The sequence below is a fragment of the Solanum lycopersicum genome, chromosome 1 (genome assembly GCF_036512215.1).
Source record: "Solanum lycopersicum chromosome 1, SLM_r2.1".
NCBI lineage: Eukaryota > Viridiplantae > Streptophyta > Magnoliopsida > Solanales > Solanaceae > Solanum > Solanum lycopersicum.
In genome coordinates, this window is record NC_090800.1 from 90798308 (window position 1) to 90814175 (window position 15868).

Here is a 15868-nt window from a genome sequence, read left to right on the forward strand (position 1 = left end):
AAATAGTTTTGCAAAATCACCGTTAAAAAATAATGGCATGAATGCACCTTTTCTTTAATGATAAATAGCATAAATGAGCACTTCAACTAGTCTCCATGTTCCTTGAATAGATCTCTTTGTTGTTGTTGTCAAACTTTTGACTATGGCATAAATAAGTCTTTTTTAAAAGTTTAATAGCATATTTGAGCTTTTTTTTCTTTTTTTATTTTCAAAGATGTAATAGTTTTTGAAACAAGATTGAATTCATTGATATCATGCACAATAGAATGTAATATATCATTAATATGGTTTAAGACAACAAGGTTGTAGCACAATATTTTTCAAATTCTTAAAGTTTTAAGACATTGAGTCTTCAAAATGTTTTCTTTGGATTGCGAGAATTATAAAATGTATCAGTATTATAGTAAAAAGACATTTTAAACTATCAGACATTTAATAACAGGAAGCCTCGTAAACTATTATCATCAATGTCACCTATACTCAGTAATTAAGACTTATGTTATCGATATTTAACATCTTATTGTCACGCTTAATTCAAAATTAGATTATCAGCTCAACACTTGTTGAACATGAGTAATGACGAAAATAACGACTTATAGAAAATTACATAAGTATTATTAAAACTGAAAACTGACCGTTTGTTTACGTGGAATAAGTTGGTTGGTTGAGCTTCGTCATAACAATGGGCTCTATAAAGTACCATTTATCACGTGGGTATTGATTGGGGATATGCTTAAAGATGGTTCAACCATTTTCCAATTTTCATTAAATTTCAATTCTGAGGTAAACAAATTCCATTAGTTTCCTAAACGAATAAGTAATGAATGAAATTTATTTTTTTAACTAAAATTACATAAAAACCTTATCTTAAGCCTAATAATATATTCCCAAAAAGACTAAATTAAGCGTAAATTGGAATTCACTCAGATTTACCATCACACTCAACACGAAAGGCTCACAAAAACAAAACAAGAAAGAAACCCAGAAGTTTCCTCTATTAACGAGTACGGTTCAAGATTTTCCCTTTTACCCTCCTTCCATTTCTTGGATTTTCAAGAAAATGGGGGTTTCTAAGACTTCAAAAGCTACAATCTTTCTAGGGTTTCTTTGGCTGAACCTGTTTCAATCAGTAGTGGGTCGTTTCGTGGTGGAAAAAAACAGCTTAAGGGTCGTTTCACCTGATGATATTAAAGGCACTTACGATAGTGCAATTGGAAACTTTGGGATTCCACAATATGGAGGTAGTATTCCTGGGACTGTGGTTTATCCAAAGGAAAATCGAAAGGGGTGTCGAAATTTTGAGGATTCTGGGACTTCTTTTAAGTCTAAGTCTGGTGCTATGCCCACTTTTGTTCTCGTCGATCGCGGAGGTATGTGGTAGATGCTCGCTATTGGCTCAGCTTACCTAGCTCTTTGTAGGATTTTATAATCAATTTTATATAATTTATTGTGTGTTCGATTGAAATGGTTGTGAATAGAGTAGAATGGGATATTGGGGATTCATATAGTCGACCTGACTTATTTGATTATGAGGCATAGCTGTAGTTATTGACTTGGTCCTTGTCTTTATTGTTGCTGGTTTGGGGAATTTTTTTGTTGTCATTTTTTTTGGATTGTATCAGTAGTTTTTGCTTATAAAGGTAATGATACTTAAAGTTGATAGCTTTATTGTTGAAGTCCTATTGCTTTTCTTACTGTTTGTAAGTGGCATATCATTTGTAGTGCTTCTTTTAGTATTTCTAATAGTGGCTGATAAATTTTATGCAGCTTTTAGTTGGACTGGATTACATAGGCTTACCCTTATAGTTGATTTTGAATCCCTCAACACTTTTGGTTCTCTTTTTTTAATTTAATTTTACAATTTGGAAGTGTAATTTGGATCCCAAAAGGTGTCAATAGTTCACTGATACTTTGAGAAGTAATCGGGGATTGAAAAAGAAAGTGGATGTAATCATTTGTAGTTAGAAAGAGGTCGTTTGTAAAATTATCAAAAGTTATGGGGAGTTGCCTTTTTTCTTGTTGGCAGATTGCTTTTTTGCTCTGAAGGTCTGGAATGCACAAAATGCGGGTGCTGCTGCAGTTCTAGTTGCTGATGATGTCGATGAAAGATTGATAACCATGGACTCGCCTGAAGCAGATGGTTCTTCTGCAAAATACATTGAAAACATAACAATACCATCTGCCCTCATTGAAAAGAACTTTGCGGAGAAGTTGAAGAAAGCTGTAAGTGCAGGGGAAATGGTTAATGTGAATCTTGATTGGAGAGAAGCTGTGCCACACCCAGATGATCGTGTGGAGTATGAGCTCTGGACAAGTAGCAATGATGAATGTGGCTTCAAATGTGACATGTTGATGAAATATGTCAAAGATTTCAAAGGTGCAGCACAAATTCTCGAGAAAGGTGGATATACTCAATTCACACCGCATTATATTACTTGGTATTGCCCTCAGGCATTCACTGTCAGCAAGCAATGCAAGTCTCAATGTATCAACCATGGAAGATATTGTGCTCCTGATCCTGAACAAGATTTCAGCTCTGGATATGAAGGGAAGGACGTTGTTGTTGAGAACTTGAGGCAGTTGTGTGTTTTTAAAGTGGCCAATGAGACAAATAAGCCATGGGTCTGGTGGGATTATGTGACTGATTTTCAGATTCGGTGTCCCATGAAGGAGAAAAAATATAACAAGGAATGTGCTGATGCTGTTATCAAATCTTTAGGTATTAAATGCTTCCCCTCAATGCCCTCCAATTATCATCAGTGAACAGATAACAGATTAATGTCAATATTTCCTATCTGCAGGTCTTGATTCAAGAAAGATTGAGAAGTGTATGGGAGACCCTAATGCTGATGAGGACAACCCCGTTCTGAAAGAAGAGCAGGATGCCCAAGCAAGTTTCTTTATCTTTCCTAAACGTTTAAAACAGTTTAACTTTGTGCAAACACTTAGAAAAGTAGAATTCCTATGCAGATTGGTAAAGGAACAAGAGGAGATGTCACCATCTTACCTACTCTTGTTGTCAACAATCGACAATATCGAGGTTAGTGCACACACTTACTCCTGTCTTCAACTGAGAACCTTTATTCTTTCTTTCTTAATGCTTCTTCTTTCAGGGAAATTGGAGAAGGGTGCTGTTTTGAAGGCTATTTGTGCTGGTTTTGAGGAGACTACTGAGCCTGCAGTTTGTCTGAGCGATGGTGAGTGCACATGATTCTTAAATCTAAATATCAACTAGATGTTTAATCACAACATATAATGGTTCTTTCTTTTATAACAGATGTGGAGACAAATGAATGCCTGGATAATAATGGTGGCTGCTGGAAAGACAAGGCTGCTAATATCACTGCCTGCAAGGTTCTTGCATTGAATTGTGGAATTTTCACAACAGTTTCTGTATCAAATTTTCTAACAATCCCTGTTTTCTTTCTCTTTTCTTATTAACTATTAATCTGTATGAGCAGGACACATTTCGTGGTAGAGTCTGTGAATGTCCTGTGGTTGATGGTGTTCAGTTCAAAGGAGATGGTTATAGCTCTTGTACCGGTAAACTAACACCTTTGCTCCATCTATTCATTTTGAAATGATGGTTATGCTAATTATGGATCATCCAAGTGCTGTAAATTCAAGAGTAGAAAATACTAAAATTGTATGTCTGTGTGTTATTAGATCAGAAAAACAAATAGGTAAATATTCTAAGAATATTCTTTTTTGTGCATGCAACCGTACATTGGTTTGTCTTTTTTCTTATTTATAAAATCAAATCTAAGTAATGTCCTAGCAAACCTTCCGTCAATAATGATATAGTATTCATCAGTTAGCAGAAGTCTGGGTTGATTACCAAGCTAGTATCGAGGTGTACTTGATGTTGTCCGCGTAAATGTTTCTATCATTTGGCTCTCTTTGATAGGTTGTCTAGGGCCAGCAGAGTTTGTTGAGGATTGCTCCCTCTCTAACTATTGTAGACCTGTTGGTGTGAAATACATCATTTTATCTCAGGAGGCTGGGTCAGGTTGTCTTTGCATTTATCCTTTTGGACTCATAAGGCAAAGGTGGATAGAGTATGATGATGGTTGTTACCCGGGCACAAGCTAAAATGAAGTACAACTTAGATGCACATAAATTTCGTTAGAAGCAAACTTCACATATTTGTTATGAAAAATGACTGCAGGTATTAATAAGATGATTGAAACTAACCCAGTTTTGGGGGTGACTTTAAACTAGGAAAGCATGTAAAAATAATACCAAAAATCTTCCCTAAAGAAATAATAGAAAAGTTTCCAAATATAGAACCAAAACACGACCACTTTTGGATGTGACCCAAAATGGGCATGAGAAGCAGCTCCTAAGCAGCCCCTTTGGGTTTTAATTTGCTGCCATATGGGCATGCATGGCAGCCCATTTTTGGGCAGTATATAAGTCCCTTTGTGGGCAGTATATATTTCCTACTTGTCACTTATTCCTAAATAGATTTTCATTTTACTTGTCAATTTTGACATATCAAGAAAAAACAATAAACTTTTTCATGTTTTACCCTCAGCGTTAAATACTTATTTTCCAAGACATCATTTTATAGGGGATAGTTTGGTTTGAAAAAAGAAAGAAGAGAAGGAACTTGGAGTTGGCGCCAAATTCCTATATCATATAATTATTTTCTTAATGGGTGCAACAAGTAAAAGTGAACAAAGGAAGTATTAAAGAAATGAATTTATTTTGTGAAAAGTATGATCTAAAAAGTCTAGCTCTCAGAGGTTGAATACAGCTCATATCTGATTACTTGAGAAACATTTGTCTTAATGTTTCTTCTTTCCTCAATCTTTTCTACTCCCTTTGTCCTAGTTTATATGTCTCACTTTTTTAGTTAGTTCCAAAAAGAATGACACATTTTTATATTAAGTAATAATTTAACTTTAAAATGTCTATTTTATTGTTAATAAAATGAGTTATAGCGACAAAAATTTCTATATATTTATTTTAGGCCACAAGTTTTAAAAGTCTTCCTTTCTTAAACTCTGTGCCGATTCAAAGTACCTCACATAAATGGGATGGAAAATGGGACGGAGGGAGTATTTCTTTTTATTTTTTCATACACAATTTTCCCGTCTCATATTATTATGTTGAGACTTCAATAATCTAATTCCACCATCTTCAGCAAGTGGACGTGGGCGATGCAAACTCAACAATGGAGGCTGTTGGCATGATACTCGAGATGGTCACACTTTCTCTGCTTGTGTGGTTAGTTACTCATCTCTTGTAACTTCACTTTGTTATATGTATCTCCACATCCCATTTTCAAACTGGTTCAGATTTGAATGCTTAGCATGTTCTAACAGGATAACGAGGAGGGCAAGTGCACCTGTCCTCCAGGGTTTAAAGGTGATGGTGTTAAAAGCTGTGAAGGTAAGCGGTTTTTCTTGATTATGATGAAGTTATTGTATTAGGGAATAAGCTGGTTCCCCCCCACCCCCACCCCCACCCCCCACAACAACCCCCATGCGCCTGCAAGGGATGTGCTGAATTGCTGCTGGGAATTAGATAACCTGCAAACATTGTACGAGATGAGCTTTTTGTGTATGCAAACTGAGATCTATCATTGGTATTTCACTTTAACCTCTATTATTGTGTATTGTGTTTCCACTTCATAGATATTGATGAATGTAGAGAAAAGAAAGCATGTCAATGCCCTGAATGCAGCTGCAAAAATACATGGGGCAGTTATGAGTGCAGTTGCAGTGGGGAACTACTGTACATCAGAGACCATGATACCTGCATAAGTAAGTTCATATAGTCCAGACTTCATTCAGAAATGTGCATAATTTTTCATCCAAAGTAAGAATTGGTCAGGACAACTTTCATTTTTAGGCAAGAGAGCTAGGGAAGTCAAATCGGCATGGGCTGCAGTTTGGGCTATTTTGATTGGATTGGCTATGGCTGGTGGCGGCGCATATCTTGTGTACAAATACAGATTAAGGGTAAGTTTAGAAATCATTTGGACTTGTATTGTTGATTTTTAATAGTAGTTCTTTTTAGAGTATTTGACTTTCCCATGAAAATCTTGGTAAACAATCTTCTACTTTACTTTTAGAAGTTTTATTTGTTAGTGAATAGATAATTGACTGACCAGAGCATTCTCAGTAATTACTATAGGTAGATTGTTTGCTCAAAATAAATGGGTTGCCCCATATCCGAGAATTAATCGTCCTTTTTGTTCTCACCAGCTTTAGGAAAGAGTAATTCTTAGTTCGGAAAGAAATGTTTATCCTCCTTTTTCTATTATATACAGCTTGATTTTCTATTTTACTCCGACACTAAACACACTTGTCTCTACTTTGTTCCATTATGTGTTGGATAAACGAAGGAATAAGTTGAAGATATTTGTTTGTCTATGTCTAACATATACTTAAATGATGATACTTGGTTAATTAATCATCTCCTTAGCTTATTACTAATGCTGGAAGACAGAAATACAAAACTTGGCAATACGCTTGTTTCTGGACATTGCTTGTTTGTTTGGATACACACTAATATCTCCTTTGCCATTACATCCTCAGTCATACATGGATTCAGAGATCAGGGCTATTATGGCACAATATATGCCTCTGGACAGCCAAAACGAAGTCCAAAGTCATGTCAACGAGGGTCATGCTTGAAATAGATATCGTCATGCCACCAGATATCCAAGATGAAGTCCAAATGTTGCCAAGCTCGCATTGCAGATGGAAAATATTGTCCGTAATTATTCTTGTGAGAAATTGGATGAAGTGGCAGATTCAGATTCATTTGCCTTCTGTTTCTGATATAGAAACTGAAAGTAAATTCTTACATCTGTTATATACAGGGGATAATAAAGACAACGTAAGATTGTTGTTTTCTTTCTTTTAATTTATCTGCTACTCACCTCTCATTTTATGATGTATCGTTGAGGGTCTTGTAATAGGCATCAGTTTAGGGTCAGGATAACGAGTTTGTGGTAGGATTTGCAGCTGTAATATGGATGAGTTGTATCACCATAAATTTAAGTTGGTGCATGCAGTCATGTAAAATTGCGTCTCTGCGTCTCCTTTTCGTCTCGACTCACAAGTACTTCTGTTGTATTAAAGAGGCTCACACTATTAGAAGCTGTGATATATGTGAAGCAGGGTTACACTAGAACATGTAAATCTTGCCGAATGATATTCGTTCTTCCACTATGTCTTGTTGCATGAATATTTACTGTTGTAAGACCTGGTTTAAGTTTCGTTTATAGGATTCTAGATCTAACGAAGTTGTGTTCACAGTCTGATATTTGTGAATTTGTTAGTTTGTAAAATCTAAGACACTTGCTCATGAAAGTCTTAACCACGTGTCATAATATTCATATGGTTTTGATTTTCAATGTATGTTAACTTCCTAATGATCAACATTATAAGAAAATGCTAAACGAATAGGAAAAATAAAAACAATAAAGAACTTCCCATTATGTTTCCATAGAGAGGAACTTATTACACTTAAAAATGTTTTGATGATTAGTTGATAATGGATAACACGACAGACAAAGTGTTTTAGTTTTAAAGTGTTAATTATTAACTAGACAATTATACAAATGGCAATAAATTATATGTATGATGATGCTCTCCAACTGCAATTAACCTGAGAATGCCTTTAGCTGAATTCATCAATCCTCCAAATTTACGGTTTTGGATTTGGAATTCCAATCTTCAGATCAAGTCCAATGTCCATTCCGTTGTATGCTATGGGAGAATACATCCATAAATCATCAGAGCTCAACAGCTACAAAAATACCAAAACAAAAATCATAACAATTAGCAGCAAATTCAGGATTCAGAGTCATAATGAGTTTGATCGTGTTATCCATCTGTAAATATGTTGTGAAGAGAAAATATGAGTTACCTTGATTTGAAGTTGCAAAAATTTGACATACTGGACAGCCTCTTCAAGCATGGTGCTAATATCAACCTGTCATGAAAACTCTTGCTAATCAGATTCCAGTTTTAACACAACACATCATTAGTTGATGCAGTTTCATTCAGTATAACATATACCTTTGTTCCGTTAGGGACGAGACTCTGCAAGATCCTCAATCTCTCGTTAATTCTCTCTCTTCTTTTCTGTAATAAGAGAAAGGCTTATTAAAGACCAACATTTTTAGATGAATTTGGATAACATGAATTACAATGCAGTTGATACTTACCCTTGCATACAGACTCTGAGGATCTGTTGCTGAGCCTCTGTTGGCTCTGGATTTTCCATTGGGCAAAGAAACTCCTTTTGAGTTATCGCTCGAAGCTAATCCATAGATATCATAACTAGAAACATTAGATTCATCTTCTGAACAGCAACTAAATGAGCTCTGTCTATGAAGCACAGTATTATTATTATTATTGTTTCCAGTCTCCTCATCATCAGCAACACTACTCTTCATGTTCTTCTTTGGTTTTACGCTTCTCTTGTTCTTCTGGAAATATATATATGTATATAAGTAACGAATAATTTAATGAGATGATGAAACATTACAAATATTTGAGTTCAGATGAAACACTCACATGATCAACAGGCGATTGTGATCTTTTCTTAGAGCTTTCTGGTTGATGCATTTGATCATATTCTCTTCCTAGCTGCAAGCTCTTTCCATGAAGAACAGATTCAGACATAATGTTTTCACCTGATTCAATACTGTCATTGTTCACTTGTTTGTTCAAAAATTCAACAGCATCCGCTTCGATTAAATTGTTAGTTGGAGGCAAATGTTCCATTGTCATTGAAGTTGTCAATAACATTGGTTGAAAATGATTAGTACTAGTTGGGAAATGGTAGATGCTACTATTAGTATGATGTTGAGAAGAAAAAATTGAAACTTCACTACTTCCTCCAATGTTTGATTCATGATTTGTCCAAAAATTTGGAAGTCCACTACTAGGTAGTTGTTGTTCATTTGGACAGGCACCAAATAACTGCGCCATGAAATTCGCCTCCTCGGTAGAACATGTTCCACTTAAGGAACTCCATTCACCTTCAGACATGGCTACCACAGGTTCCATTCTATTTTTTCTGATTATACAGGGAGATGTTCGATATTATCGATATATATCCTTCTATATTATTACGGATAGAGGCTTATACTTGAACGTTTAGGTGTATATATATATATATATCTATGTAAGAATATTCCTTCATATAACAAAAAACAAATGTAGGAATGTGACAGTGGATATATTGACTTTGTTTGGTATTCACTGTATTTCAATATTTTAGGACTTGGTAAAGCCAATTCTTTTGAACTAGCAATCATTTGTTAATGATGTACAATTAAGACAGGCGCTACAACAAAAATAGTTTTTAGCGCTAATAAAATACACAGGCATTTGTTAATCTGTCATACGGTCCAATGTCTGACATTTGGAATGAAAACTGATTGCCACTAAAAATAGTTATGTGAGCTAACAATAAAATGATTAATGAACTCTTGAGAGGGCATGAATTTGAACTCCAATAATAAATAAGTGTAAGAGAATATGATTGAAACTTAAATCATATAGTATTTGATGAAAGGATAAAATGTTGTTATCAAAAGCAATGAAGTTAGGTAAAGATAGAATTAAGTGAGATATCATTTGGTGAAGTAGATACTGCAGAGAATCATATCTGGCAATCTATAGAACGTGCGGGGTCTTTTATTCATAATAAAATATATTAATGAAAATGACAACATCCTCAAATAAAACATAGATCGTGATGGGTGAGGACATTTAAACTATTTGCTGCTTCACAGAAAGTCTTCTACCTCACTACCGGTCGCACAACTAGAATTTAAAGTTTATAAATTTTGAATTATAATCTTTAAGTTAATGAGTTCTGAATTCTAATCTTTTCAATTTTAAGTTTTTATGAGTTTTGGATTCTAGTCTTTTTAATTTGAAGTAAAGGAGTTCTGAAATCTAATCTTTTCAACTTACTCCTCTATATTTTGTATTTTTATCCAACGTTCATAATTTCTTAAAGCCACAAATATTTTTGGACGTTTTTTAAAATGTTGACTTTCACTTTCTGAATAGAAAGAAAGAGGTCAAGCCAACCTTTCACATACGCGTAACTGAAACCTGCTTTTACATGATCAAATCAGTTTGGAATAGTAATAGAAATTTTTGTCATTCATTTGATTTGATTTATAAACGCAAAGAATTCTCCTAACCAAAACTTTACTAATGAAAGTAAAGAAGCAAATCAGGATAAAGCAATAACAATATGATGTAAGAAACAAGTATTTGTTTAAAAGTTTTAACTGAAGGGAAAGCAAGAAATAAAGACTCATTGAAAAGAAAGATTGATTTTTTAGAAAAATTTTACAATGGGAGAGGTCCAACCAACAATAGTTGGGTGACCCTCCATTGATTAATTGACACTAATAACATGCAATATTTTTTAATAATATCAAATTAACTTAAAAATATTTAGTGTTTCAATTACTAGCACCTAAAAGAATTAAATTAATTCAAATTTAGTTTTTCATTTTTTAAAATTCTGTTTTACTTTATATATTTATAGTCATTGTTATTTTAATTCTGTTTTAGTTCATATGATATTATTTTAAAAAATATTGTATGATATTAGTATTTTAAATTCTTCGTCCTAAATTTTTTTTTTAGTTATTGTGATAAAAGAAATATTTATTAATTCTTTTATTCAATATATCAACAATTTAAGAAAATGAAGTTAAAAATATTTATTAGAAGTAAGAAAATAAAAAATTAAAAGAAAAGAAAGGTAAGTAAGAGAAAGATGGTAAAAAGGTAAAAAAAAAACATACGTTTATCCATGTGTCAATTAATCAATTGAGGATCACCCAACTATTATTGATTGGACCTCTCCCATCGTAAAATTTTTCAATTTTTTCTTCTTCTAAAACTCAACTTAATTAAATTTAGGTGAATTTTTTTGTATATATATGGCTCTAGAAGGTAAAAGTCAGAAAGGTAACTTTTGACTTTCTTGAGTAATCAAGATTTTCTAATATGAAATTATCTAGTAGATCTTATTGATAGTATCTTATTAAAAATATATTGGCCTATTGAGACTTTAGATTTTCTGAAAATTGACAAATAAAAACATATCTCAAATCACATCACAAAAATATCTGGTATTGGACAAAAGCATACTTTTTTGTTAACTTGAGTGATAGAAAAAGATAAAAACTTACTTGCATCGATTATTTACATAAATATATGAGACATATTTTCTACACATATATTTTTGTTATTAAATTGAATAGTTAATTTATACTCATAATTTCCTTAACTTACTATTTTAATCATAATAAATTAAAAGTTACACTATGACTATTTCCCTTCATCATTCTAAATTGTGCTTGATATTTCACATATTGTTTGCTTAGGTGAATGCAGCAAAGGGTCTTGGCATAACATTAGGATTATAATTCACACATAAAATTATTCAAATAAGACTAATCTTGTTGGAACAGATTACTTGAAGTTATTAAATATATACTTTATAGTTTAATGGATTTAACAAAATTGTTGGTTATGGACTGACCTAATTTCTTGTCTGCTTTCGTAGTTATATTTGTGAATTATTTATATGAAAAATAGCTGTCTAGCTGGTGGACCTAGCCTCATAAACTATAAATATTGATTGTGTAAATAATTTTTAGAAAAAGCGTATATAATTGAATTTAGCAAAAGTGTGAGAGCAATTTAATAACTTAATGGTTTTCAATATATCAAATTTCAATATAGATAAAAATAAATTAGTTTGTAATCAATGATAAATATTATTTCTTTGTCTCATTTTATGTGGCATCATTTTCTATTTAATCCGTACCAAAAAGAATGTCACATTTTTTATATTGTAAATATTTAAATGTACAATTTTTCTTTTATCTTTGTTGGTCTCATTAAAAAGTAGTACTCCAATACATTTATGAGGAGAAGTATTTTTCAACGACTATTTTTTAAAAGCTATTTTGATAAATATTTCAAATTTTCATTTATTTTTTTAGATTTTGAATCGATCAAATATTATTACATAAAATGAGACAGAGGAAGTATGTGTCATGGCATGTAACAATTTATAACAACCAACAAGTGTCAATGGCTCATTACTTCATTATATTTCGATTGAAGCCAAAGATTCCGGCGGTGTTAACGCTTCAACACGCGTCGAACTACCAGTAAAATAGGGACTTCTTCCACCATTATAAAAGTTAAATATCAATATGTTAAATTTATTAAGATTAATCGAGTCAAATTGGGCGGGTCAAGACCCAACCCATTTTTAGCCCATTGAGCCCAAAGTAAACTTGGGATGGTCAAGACCCAACCCGATTTCTATTCAACTCATTTTAATATTTCCAATTTCAATCCAATCTGACCATTTAACACCCCTAATCAAATCGATTAAATTTATTTCTTAGATTCATCTTTTCATAATAATACATCCATCATCTTAAAATCTTAAATACGCCTCTATCCCGGTCTCACAATCCCTGCCCCTCACAGTAATATGTTGGTTTACTATAGTACTATGTTCACATGCAACAACATTTTTGCTGAAGTATCCAGAAAAAAAAACCCCATTTATTTTCTCAGGAAAAAGGATCAGATACATCTTTAGTGTAATTCAACTCGATATAATTGATAACAATTAATTATTTTATATTTCAAATTATGTTTTTCTACTTGTTATGAAAATATACACGTCTTATAGTAAAAAAAATAAAATTTATTTTAGTGCCAAAGAATTCAAACTCTAAATGAATATTGCAGATATAAACATTTTTAGAAGAGTGACGCGTGCCGGCCATTGCACGACGTACTTTAATATTCCTTCACATCCAATGATCATATTAATTAAAAAAACCATGCACAATACATTTAAAAACGAGTTGCAATTTCCCATTTTCTATTTACAATATATATTTTAATTAATAATCGAAAGTCCGCCCACAACACGAGTTTATCAGATTAATTAATATTTTTTGTGGATCCTTTTAGATTAAGAGAGGATATTAAGAAAAACTCTTAACATTTTTTCTATGGATTCTTTTAGATTAAGAGAGGATATTAAAAAAAAACTTAAAAGAGTTATATCTAACGGTTACATTTTTATTTATTTTTTATTAGGATGATATTTATTTTTTTTGAACCAATTAGTTTAGACTTAGAGCTTATTTAACGTAAATATAGAATGACGAATAATTTTTTTTATCAAGAATGTATATCAATTTATTTTAACTCTTAAAAAATTAATCTCACCTAAATTTTAAACACTAAAAACAAACGCACTATTTTAATAATATTAGTAAAAGCTGATTTCCAATTATCATAAAGTATGATAAATAAATAAATAAATAAGAACTATCATTTAATGGATATTATTTCATCTTGTGAGGACATAATATCGAGAGAGAAAAAAAGAACTATATATTTCTCTCTATATTAAATTAAGCATAAAATAAATTCAGTTTGAGTGGCGGCCTGCACGTCTGCAAATTTGTCTGTTTTGTTTCTATAAGCCTGAGGCATTATTTCTCTTTTGAAAAAAAAAATAGTTCCCTAAAATAAAGCATAATTTATTATTTTATTTTGTTTTATTTTGGAGGGGGTGCCCAATCATGGTAAACTATTATAAATTGCTAGTACAGTTGTACAATTATATAGTACTAATATTTCTTTTGGAAAATAATATCTATATATACGATATTCATTTAAAATAATGTAAAGTGAAACATCAATTAATTTGAAAAAATTATACATCAGTACTGCTGTTGGAAAAATATTAGTAAAACACAATTTTGATAATTTCAAAACGGGCTTCAGATTTGGGGCACTCTCTTTTCGTATTTTGCTCATTGAATCAAATCAAAGGTTCCAAATGGTCAGTATTATACTCCAAATTAAAGCAAACATTTAGCTTATTTCAACTACTATATCTTGTCATTTAAGAAAAGTATAATCTGCCGCTACAGTTTCTTCAATTTTTGTTATTCGTCTGATTTGTATGAATGTGAATTTATATATTTTGGTTCCTGATGATATAAATCGAGAATTTTGTATATGCTTACTCTAGTTATTAGTATACGATTTACGAAAAATTCACAATAAATTATGTTCTTTATATATTGGCAAGCGAAATATATAAACAGAGTTCTTAAAAATTCTAAATATAGAATTTGTATACACTTACCCTATAGGTATATTACTATATTACCAAGTGAAGTATACAAACGGACAGAAATATACAAACTGCAGCCTCCATAGCAAACAGAATTAAAGTATGGAGCGCAATTATAAAAATTATAATTATAAAGTCTTATTATATCTATTATGTTTGTTATTTCTGAAATTTTCTCTATAGAGTGAGAGGAAAAAAATTAATCAACTTGCATGAACAAACTTAAAATAATTGTATTTCTTAAACCAGGAGTATGATTTGTTCAATTTATAATTGAGAATAAGAAAGCCTTAGTCGCTGAAAGAACATTCTGTTGGAAGATACGAAGCCAAGAGAATTTTAAAATTAAATTCAAATCAAATCATTACCAGTTTAGTTACCACACTCCACAATCATTTTTATTTGATTTTTAAGAAAAAGAGTATTTATTTTATATAATTTTTCACGAAAAATATCTATTAAATACATACGCTCCCCTTGAAAAATAATGAAAATAATTAAGAGTAAACGAACGATAAAAATAAATAACCTATCATCTCAAAGCTTATTGAAAAATCGAGTACTAAGACTTTTCAAAGATTGGTGAGAGGAGGATGTTGAGAAGTACTTTAATTAAACTTTTATTCATGCTTTAATTATATATATATATATATATATATATATATATATATATATATATATATTTAAGTTCTTTGAGACACATAATTTCATTGGTCTTAACGAATATATAACTCAAAGACAACATAAGATTTTGCTACATATAAGGGTCGCTCATGTCTCGTGAGACGAGGCTACCCTAATTTTTTCTACTTGCCTTATAGCTCCATTACCTTTTGAGAGGGTGGGTACCTACTTATATATAATCCATTTAATATAATTTTTTTCATTTTTATTTTTGTAGTTGATAGCTTCGAATAATTTAAATTTACACTAAATAAAATTTATTAAACAAAATAATAAAATTGTTTTTATTCATAAAGCTTAAACTCAAAATCTTTAATTAATATCGACTATCTACCGCTTGATTGCGTTTGAAAGCTAAACTTCTTAAATATAGATACATCTTATTTTAATTAAATGTAGAGATTGGTGTGGTTTGAGAGATGGAGAATTGTCGAATTGCGGCGACACGTTGAAACAATATATGTATTTAATCTAATTCTAACGACGCGTTTTCTCATGCAATATATTAGTAATATGGTATATCTAGTTGCTCTAACTGTGAAATTGTAATTACCCCATGATTAGATATAAAAACATTGAAATAAATAACTATATGTTAGAATACAAGTGTTGAAGGTAGAATAAATCGTTGATAAGTGTTGTACAAAATACTTAATAAAATGAGTGGATTATTAGTAAATCGGTTAATAATATAAGAGAGCTTATGTTTGCGAGATTTTTAATCTTTAAGACTTTAAATTGACTAAAAAGCAAATTAATTGATGTTGCAATCCACTTTCATCTTTTACCAAATACTATTGAAAATATTTTGGCAATCATCCGGCCTAATGGCGACAATCCTTAAATCATCATAAACTTGTTAAAAAGCATGATCGACTAGCGCGGTTCATTTCCTCAATCAATTGAATTTCATTTCTTTTCATGCCTAGTATTAAATAAGAAATTTGACGATCCGCCAATTTTGGCCCAAGTTCTAATAAAACAGTAAATTTTGAACCAT

General features: G+C 31.6%; 2 protein-coding genes across 2 annotated transcripts; one reads left to right on the forward strand and one right to left on the reverse strand.

Annotated features, from left to right (window-relative positions):
* The first annotated feature begins 715 nt into the window (after positions 1-715).
* Positions 716-7149, forward strand: LOC101266168 (vacuolar-sorting receptor 3). The gene is made up of 12 exons (XM_004230652.5): positions 716-1370; positions 2027-2719; positions 2802-2890; positions 2971-3040; positions 3114-3197; positions 3278-3354; positions 3462-3543; positions 5150-5232; positions 5331-5397; positions 5643-5771; positions 5860-5969; positions 6549-7149. The coding sequence occupies exons 1-12, from the start codon at positions 1061-1063 to the stop codon at positions 6645-6647; spliced, it is 1893 nt and encodes a 630-aa protein (XP_004230700.1). The 5' UTR covers positions 716-1060; the 3' UTR covers positions 6648-7149.
* A 281-nt stretch (positions 7150-7430) lies between these two features.
* On the reverse strand, positions 7431-9105 carry LOC101255251 (transcription factor bHLH84-like). Its single transcript, XM_004231338.5, has 5 exons — positions 8541-9105; positions 8189-8452; positions 8040-8105; positions 7888-7953; positions 7431-7767 (listed from the first exon to the last, which is right to left on the reverse strand). The coding sequence occupies exons 1-5, from the start codon at positions 9033-9035 to the stop codon at positions 7666-7668; spliced, it is 993 nt and encodes a 330-aa protein (XP_004231386.1). The 5' UTR covers positions 9036-9105; the 3' UTR covers positions 7431-7665.
* Between the last annotated feature and the right edge of the window lie 6763 nt (positions 9106-15868).

Excerpts from the sequence above, each read along its gene's own strand:
- LOC101266168 (XM_004230652.5), top strand. The coding sequence starts at position 1,061 with ATGGGGGTTTCTAAGACTTCAAAAGCTACAATCTTTCTAGGGTTTCTT. Across the intron at positions 2,891-2,970 it reads AAGAAGAGCAGGATGCCCAA|ATTGGTAAAGGAACAAGAGG; the intron begins GCAAGTTTCTTT and ends ATTCCTATGCAG. Across the intron at positions 5,398-5,642 it reads TGGTGTTAAAAGCTGTGAAG|ATATTGATGAATGTAGAGAA; the intron begins GTAAGCGGTTTT and ends TCCACTTCATAG.
- LOC101255251 (XM_004231338.5), bottom strand. The coding sequence starts at position 9,035 with ATGGAACCTGTGGTAGCCATGTCTGAAGGTGAATGGAGTTCCTTAAGT. Across the intron at positions 7,954-8,039 it reads TCGTCCCTAACGGAACAAAG|GTTGATATTAGCACCATGCT; the intron begins GTATATGTTATA and ends TTTTCATGACAG. Across the intron at positions 7,768-7,887 it reads TTTTGCAACTTCAAATCAAG|CTGTTGAGCTCTGATGATTT; the intron begins GTAACTCATATT and ends GTATTTTTGTAG.